Genomic DNA, 8,459 nt, shown 5'->3' with positions numbered 1-8,459 from the left:
GTTGATGAGATACAAATGATCCTGGAATATTATCCCAGGCCAGTCTTATTTTGTGACCAGATCAAAGCTATGACTTTATGCCAACGATTATATTTGTGTTTTTAGGCACCAAACTTCGAAAAGCAACAGCGAAATCTATGTCTCTCTAATACTGCAGAGTTGTTGCCAGTAAAAACAAAGTTCTATGAAAATACCAGGAAACAGCGATTCTTTTCAAACAGTCATCCAAGGATTACTTAGGCCTCCCTGGTGCCTGAGGGTGGTTCTGTAGGTTAAGGCCCAAGGGCATCCCTAGAGGCATGTCACACAGTATGGCATCCTGCCCTCCTCCCCCCAATTTTTAGACAGGTAAAATGATTTTTAAAGTTACTATTGATTCAGCCCCCATGGGGAAAGGGTTACAGAAACACGTAGCACCCAGCAGGCACTTTATAGGATTATATTGGAAATATATTGCGAAGGGCAATATGCTGCTTGAATGTCTGTGTAAAGGGTAAGATGGTTGCTCCTGCCATGCCTGTGGGCACTGGCATGCAACATGGGGACGAGTCTGACTTAGAAGACATTGGACAAAGGTGCCTTTTAAAGAAAAAAAAAACAACATGATGAGACTTATTCAGATTGTTTTAGTATTTAGACTGGATCTCTTCAATTAAAATCTACTGGAAAATGCTATAATCTATTCATCCTGTTACATAGACCTGTGCACCGGCTATGGGAAACAATGCTCACCCTTCTTGCAAGAGGGCACAGTTCATAAAAGATGTATGAAGTTTCTCTGTATGCCTAGCATTGCTTGGTTTAAATCTTCCTCTCTCAAATGTGTGTGGCTCCTGCTAGTTTTAAACAAACTTCCCCTGGGACTTGTTACTACCGAGCGTACTGATCTGCTGGTAGCAACGGTGATTTGAAGGTTGTTTCCTGTTCTGCTTTGCCATCTCACAGGGTGGCTCTGAAGCCTTACCTACCTCTGACAGGAAGAGAATATTCACGGGACTAATTACTACACTGGGTTCAGGAAAGATAATTGGGCATCTTCATTCAGATGTTCAGATTGTAGGCTATAAGGACACATTTCCCCAAGCCAACTCCCCTTTCTTCATTCACAGTGCCCAGTAGCATCCTCTTTTTTAGATCTCTAAGCATTTCTAAGGTTATCTGGTTGTTACGACCACAGAGTTTCGATATCATATCTTGCCCAGGTTTCTGGGCAAAAACAAAAACAAAACAAATCTGAGGTTAGCAAAATGAACCATTAAATAAATGGACACAAATGCACTAGAAATCTTTAAAAATTTTTGTTTTGTTTTTATTTGGACAAAAAGCGGCCTTAAAAACCAATCTCTAGCATTTTAAAAAAAAATCCGCATTAGACACAATGTTCATATTATTTCCCAATATCCACACACTCTGTGCCTTCTTTAAGTCAATTGATGCATTTCCTGCAACATTTTAACAACTGCATGAACAATTTCTCAGTATTATTTTAGATTCAGGAAAATCTGAAGTGAAGGTTTGCATTTATTCGACAACAGAAACCTTGGTCTCTGAAACAGACTGCCAAGAACTAACATTAAATTTGTTTTGATCCATTCTTGACTTGCCTACCTGTTACCAAGGGTGATAAATAGAATTTGTTAAAGCAACAGTTGTTAAAGCAACTGGTAGCTTGGCTTAGTAGTGGGGGGGGGAGGGGAGAGAAGAGAGGGAAAGACAGGAGGGGGAGGGAGAGAGAGAAAAAGTGAGAGAGAGGAAGAGGAGATAGAGGTAAGGAGAGAGGGAAAGACAGATGAGAAGAGAGAAGAGACAGACAGACAGTGACAGAGTCACAGAGACAGGCAGGCAGACAGACAACCTAAGGGACCCTGGGCAAGGCTAACCTTTAGGCAACTTTTCTAAGGTGATAAATTGCGGAAAAGGTGCTGACTTGCTTTGTCTATGAAAACACTGGCCCAGTCCCCGACCTAACTGGAGTTTAGCTTTCTCCGTTAAAAAGTGGCCTGATTCAGCCAGGTAGGTTGACTCATCCCGTTTTAAAAACCCTCTTTGTGTCTACTATAAACTAACATCAGCTCCCTTCTTCTTCTTCTACTGCTCTAATTCCGACCCTTCCATTTTCCTCCCAAGCCTCAAATGCACACAGCGCAGTTTAAAATGACCTTTCCTCCCCCTAAACCCCCTGGATTTTGCACCTCCTGATCGAAACAGCGAACTACGAAGGCACTTTGCGGCTAGAGACCCTCTTGGCAGGATTGCCCCCACCCCCCAGCGCTGGCCTGGGAGCTGGGTAGGCCCTTTCCACAACCTAGCTCCGCTCCTGCAGGTCAGCGCAGATACCTTTTCCCTCTCCCGGGGCCCCAAGGCGTTGACAAGTCCCCAGGCACCCCCCGCTCCCCCGATCCTCCCCCCGGCCCTCGGCCCTCTCCCAGATCGGGAACAGCCAGGACAGCGGCAGGAAACAGATTGTTGATGCTGTTCCCTCCGGCGCCGGCCCTCCCCCCGCCCGCCGCTGCGGCTCTTCCCCAGTCGCGCGGCTCTCCGCCCCCCGCTCCCGGGGCCCCAGGCGCCTGCGCGGAGTCGCGCCGGGGGCGGGGCCCGGATTCCTGTCAGCGGCGGCGGCGGCAGCGGAGTCCGTCAGTTTTCGCCGAGGAGAAGCTCGAGCCGGAGCGCCGTCGCCTTGGGCCCGTCCCTCCCCGCCGGCCCTCGCGCCTATCCCCGTCGCAGCTTCGCTCGAGCGGGCCCGGTTGAGTTCCGACCTCCCTGCCCGGTGGGGGCTGCCTCGCGGCGGCCTCGGAGCAGCGGCAGCGGCAGCGGCGGCCGCCCTCGCCCGCGCCCTCGTCCGCGCCCGCGCCTCCGCCTCCCTCCTCGGCCCCTGGCCTCCTCGCTCGCTCGCCGCCCCCGGCCCGGTGCCCGAGCTCCCGGAGAGGAGGTGCCGCCGCCCCCGCCGCTCCCCCCCCCCGCCCTCGGGCCGGGCCGGGTCGAGCTGCGATGCCCTCGGACTTCATCTCATTGCTCAGCGCCGACCTAGACCTGGAATCGCCCAAGTCCCTGTACTCGAGAGGTGAGTCACCCGGATGGGGGGCACCGGCCGGGATGGCACGGGGCCCGGGGCCCCGACCTGGATGGCGTGGGGGCGGGGGAGCGCGGCCGGCGAGCCAGGATGGCATGGGGGCGGGGGGAGGGAGAGCACGGCCGAGGAGCCAGGATGGCATGGGGGGGCACGGCCGGGGAGACTGGACGGTATGGGGGTTGGGGGCACCGTCAGGGAGCCTGGATGGCATGGGGGCAGGGAGGCACGGCCAGAGATCCTGGATGGCACGGGATGGGAGTCACAGCCAGGGAGCCTGGATGGCATGGGAGCTGGGGGACACGGCCAGAGAACTTGGGTGGCAAGGGGCGGGGGGGGGCGGGAGGAGGGAGACTTGGCCGACGAATGGGGCACTGGGGGCACCAACGAAGATGGCATAGGGCCAGTGGGGGGGGCATGGCCGGCGAGCTAGGCCCGGGGTTAGTGAGGAGACGGGCAGCGAGCCAGGATGGTTATGAAGGCTGGGGGAGTGGTGGTGTCTCGGCCAGCGAGCCAGGCCCAGGGGATGGGGGTGGGGGACGCCGGGCACCAGCCGGGATGGCATCGAGGCGGGGGTGGGGTAGAACGACACGACCCGAGAGCCAGGCAGCGGGGTGGGGTGTTGGGGGGCCGCTGGGCACCGGCAGGGATGACACACGGGGACGGATGGGGGCCGTGGAGATTGCGTAGGGAAAAGGGGGGAGGAGTGGGATCTGGCCCCTTCCTGACCCCCCCCCGCGCTGCCCCCGCGCTGGCGCCCTCGGGCCGCCCGTGCTCACTTAGTGCCTGGATGCCGCCTGCCCGCTGCTGCTGCTGCTTCTCGTCTCGTCTCGTCTCGTCTCGCCTAGCCTCTGCCGCATTAATCGCTTTAAGGATCTCTCCTCCCCTTTCTCCTCGCCACTGTTCCACCTCCCCCAGCTCCCCCTCCCCTTTCCGCTGCTCTTCCCCCGCGGCCGTCGGGCCGGGGCCTCCCCGCTCGCTCGGGCATTACTCACCGCATCCCCCGGCCGGGCCGGGCCGTGTCGCTGGGGGTCGGTCAGTGGCGGCTGTTTCTGCCAGGGCCCGACCCAGGAAAGTTGCCCCGCCGGGCCCAAGTGAGCTGGGTGTTGTGGCGTCGTCTCTGCTTCTGAGCATAGAGAGGGTCCCACTCTTTCCCCCTTCCAGCTTTTAGTCTGCGGGCTCTCGACTCCTTTGCCTCTCTGGTCCCCTGGCCTAGTCTCCTCCTTAGCCATTCTGGGACAGCCCCCCTAGACCAGGAGCCTTTCATTCTTCGTCATTTAGCCGAGGAGAGGCCCAAATTTTCTTCTCTCTGTCTCAGAAGCAGTCTCTGGGCCTAAAGTGATTATGCCTTCCCTGCTTTCACATAGAGGTAGGTTTCCTCTATGGATACATTTTATTACTCTGGCCTGTCTTTAGGTACCAATGTAGACAGGCTTCTCAGTCCTTGGAGAAGCTTAGATTTTTGGCCATCTGCAAAGGTGGCAGTAGAAATGTCCAAACCAAACTCCTTCGGCTAAGGGCTCTAGGGAATTCCCAGGAGCTGAATTATTAGCCCCTGAGCTTGATGTCCGATGAGGTTAAATTCCTATACTGGACACCACAAGAATGTGTCAGAACAGGTTTTCTGTGCAAGGGGCATCACACCAAAATTCTCCCACTATAATATTAACTATCTCTTAAGCCACTGGTAAAGGGAGAAGAGGATCACGTTTAAAAATCCTTTTTTAATGTAAATTCTCTTCTTCAGAGTTTTGATTGTGCTTAAAAGCAGCCTAGAATGGTTAAACTATTTTACTTTAGTTTCACCAAAATTTTCATTGAAGAGGAGGAAAAAAAGAAATAGAGATTTTCTAAATTTATATTGATTGAGATAAAAATGTTTAGTGAGGACTGAATAAGAGGTTTTGGTCTCTGAAAAGTTAGTTAAATGGAGTTTGCTCCTGAGTGTGTACATAGAACCCAAGTTAGTAACTGTAACAATTCTGTTGCTCTGGTGACTTTAGTTGGCTGCTACCATCATGTTGAGTATAAGATGGTTTTTAGGCAATAGTCCCTGAAGTTGTATGGAAATATTGTAGTTTGTGTATTAAAAAGAATACAACCAAAAAAGTGATGGTTGTTAAGAGAACTATGTTCTATAAGTAGTGATAAAATTAACAAGTATAGGAGTAGTAATCAGAGGAATATTTTTTCACAAAGATAGGCTTTATTACTTAAAGGTTATTTCAGATTACAGAAGTGATATACTAGCTTTGGTATTATTTATAGCATAGAATTTTATTCAGCATACAAGTAATGCCTTTTGTATTTTTTAGATCTTCTCAAGTCACACCCACCACAGAATTTTCCTAGAGCTGGGCTATTGGAAGGCCAGCAAAGTGTCATTTTAAAGTATATTGTGTCAGTATGCAAAAGCTTTCCATAAAATGGGGAAAGAAGTGTAATATAAGAAAGTTTGAAATTCTGCAAACTCATACAGTGTATTTTTTTTATTATTATTAGAGTACCTGATTCTTCTTTTAGAAGGATATTGCAATGGACTTATCAGTAGTGGACTGTCATAGTCTCAGATTTGACTATCAGTAACTTGAGGAAACCTGAAAAAACATGATAGAATCATTTAAAATTTTGTTTTTGGTATCCTTTGGGACACTCAGTTTAAAATTTGTGCCCTTTCAATAAAATTTGTCAACTTCTTCCTTTTATGACTTAATAACACCACTCTGATTTCATAACAAATAGGAAATTTAAAGTAGGAAATAAAAGTGTGGGATAGTAGTTGATGAAGTTAATTCTTTTTAGGTGGCTCATTCATATGGACTAAAAATAGACTTGTTTTATGGAGCACTTTTTTCTTTTAGCATTTAGCATTGTATATATTTGGAATGCTTTACTCAGTTCTTAAAAAACTTGATTGTTACATTCATTTTAAGAATAAGGAGATTGTATGTAATAGATTTTTAGTTTCCCGTGCAAATCATCTTTTTTTATTCTATTATGTTATGGAAATGCTTATTTTATTTCATGAATTAAAAATAAAATCAAATTAAAAATAAAAAAGATCAAGTCAGCAGGCATATACAATTATTAGTTGAGGTAGGGTTTTTACAAAGGGTTTGAGAGTTATACTAACATTAAAATTTATATATATATATAGAATAATATAAAAACTTGAATGTTGACTTTAGTTGGTTAGTGTGTTGAGATTTTAATGTTAAGTATAGGTAAAATAATCTGTTGTGCTGCTTTCTAGGACAGTGACTAGTTTGAGGGAGGTTATTATTCGATCCCTGTGGATTATAAGTAGTATGTGATCAATGGCTAGTCTGCAGCTCGTCCTATTGATGATTGATCTAGAGGATAACTCTTTGAAAATAATTTCAATATGAATTTAATCTTGATATTTTATTATTTTTGGCATTGAATTATTTTAAGAGAATAACCTGTATTATATAAAAAAGTTCTCACCTGACTACTTATATTTTTCATTTACAAAAAATATCTTAAGTGTATAAAGTATTACTGACATTTTGCAAATTTAAGTGAGCTTTTAGAAGTATTTCTTACAATAGGTGAGCTTTGACCCTCATTCAGTTTAGTTTGTGATCACGTATTGAAGTTTTTCTAGCCGGTGAGTGTATCCATTTCTATGGCAACAAATCAGTGTCATAACCTTAGAGATTATAATCAGAGTTTAAGTATGAAAAAAATCAGGGTTTAACTTTGAAAAGTTAATAGGAAAAGAGAAATAACAAAATAATGAATGTGTGTATATAGGAATAGGTGATTGCTTTATTGTAGGAAACTGTAGGAAAATCTTAGAAAAGGAACTGTCTACCAAGGCAGGCTGGCTATCACCTTGGAGAACATTGAGGACTGATGTCTGTATGTTGTGCCAGGGGAACTTGAACCCAGATTTTTCAGGCTCTAAGGCTGGTGCAATGTCCACTGTGACACACTGTGTATATTTACTTAAAGCTAAATTCTTTCATATCATTTGAGGATACTACTGAATTGTTGAAGGTCTTATTGTTTCTGTTTCCGTACGTTTGCATCTAAAATAAATGTTTAATTTAGAATGGTTCTTAGGCATTGATATTTCAGTTTAATTTAAAAAGCATTTATTAAGTGTTCCTAGTGTGCAGGGCACTGTAGAAGGTTTTCTTAAATCTTAATCTATATTTTCCATACTAATAGTACTTAATATGTGAAATGAACATAATCATGGCTTTTCCTTTGTTTTGATAAAGGATATTATTAAGAACTAATTTTCTGTGTGGTTGGCTATTTAATTTATACTTATTCATTGTATTAATTTTATTAATTGTATTAATTTTAAATATCAGCTATTTTTAGAAAACAGACTCATTTATAACATTTATGACATAGGAACTCTCTTTTATGCTTTGTCATTAAGATAGGTTTTATTATCAATCATTAAGCTTTTGTAGGAATTTGATTTTACCTTTTAGATGAAGCTAATTAATTTGTAGAATGATACAAAGAGACAAAACAGTATTAGGGAAAGAGAAGTATCCTTGAAGTCAGGAATACTTAGTTTCAAATTTGGCTTCTGACATATTGGTTGGTTGACCTTCCACAAGCCTAAGTGCTCTAGGCAACTGTCTTAAGACTTGAGTTGTAGAGAAGGTGTCATCTTGCATTGATGAGAGAGATTTTCCTCACATGGATGCTCCTTATATTAATGAAACCACAGGTTCAGTTTCTATTCCCTGTATTACAAATATGTGTACCCATTTTGTCCATCAGGCATTGAAGCATAATGGTAATTCTCCATTCTAGTTTCTCTTGCCTCTGTCCCTGAGTCTAAATTTAACATGAAAATTCACTTTTAGTGTGGTTTTTTTATTGTAAACTGTTTGAGGACAAGAACTGTCTTTTGCCTTTTTTTGTATCCTCAGTAGGTACTTAATTAATATTTATTGATTGATTGTGTTAGTACTTTTTCTTGTTATCAAATTTCAGAGCGTAAGAGTTTTTCTCTATATAAGACTGTAAGTTTTTTCTTTTTTCTTTTCTTTAACCATTACTCTCACCTATTTCTATTTTATGTACTCTTAATTTGTATATTTAGCTCATTAAGCCTAAACCCACACAGGATCTCTGTTTTACTCTCTTCCTAAGCCTCCTCACCCCCATTAGTATAGATCAGTCAGTAAACATTTATAAAGTGCCTGCTGTGTACCAAGTACCAGGCGAAGTGCTGGATAAATAAAGAAAGGTATAAAAGACAGTGTCTCCTCTCCAGAAGTTCACAGTTTAATAGGGGAGACAGCATGCAAATAACTGTACAAGCTATGGACAGGATAAATAGGAAATAGTCAACAGAAGGAAGGCCCTAGATTTAAAAGGATTCGAGAAAGGTTTACTG

At 44.7% G+C, this 8,459-nt stretch overlaps 1 protein-coding gene across 2 annotated transcripts in view; it reads left to right on the top strand.

Moving 5' to 3' along the window:
* Nucleotides 1-2,972: 2,972 nt before the first annotated feature.
* NFAT5 (nuclear factor of activated T cells 5) overlaps nt 2,973-8,459 on the top strand; it is a 136,312-nt gene continuing 130,825 nt past the window's right edge. For both annotated transcript variants that reach the window (XM_027847646.1, XM_027847645.1), the window contains exon 1: nt 2,973-3,061. In XM_027847646.1, coding sequence (XP_027703447.1) covers nt 2,989-3,061 — 73 coding nt within the window. In that variant the 5' untranslated portion in view covers nt 2,973-2,988. The remainder of the gene's footprint in view (nt 3,062-8,459) is intronic.

The sequence above is a fragment of the Vombatus ursinus genome, unplaced genomic scaffold (assembly GCF_900497805.2).
Source record: "Vombatus ursinus unplaced genomic scaffold, bare-nosed wombat genome assembly UNPS02005286.1, whole genome shotgun sequence".
NCBI classification, from domain to species: Eukaryota; Metazoa; Chordata; class Mammalia; order Diprotodontia; family Vombatidae; genus Vombatus; species Vombatus ursinus.
Note: the sequence above shows the minus strand (reverse complement) of the source record. Positions and strands in the feature narration are given on the sequence as shown.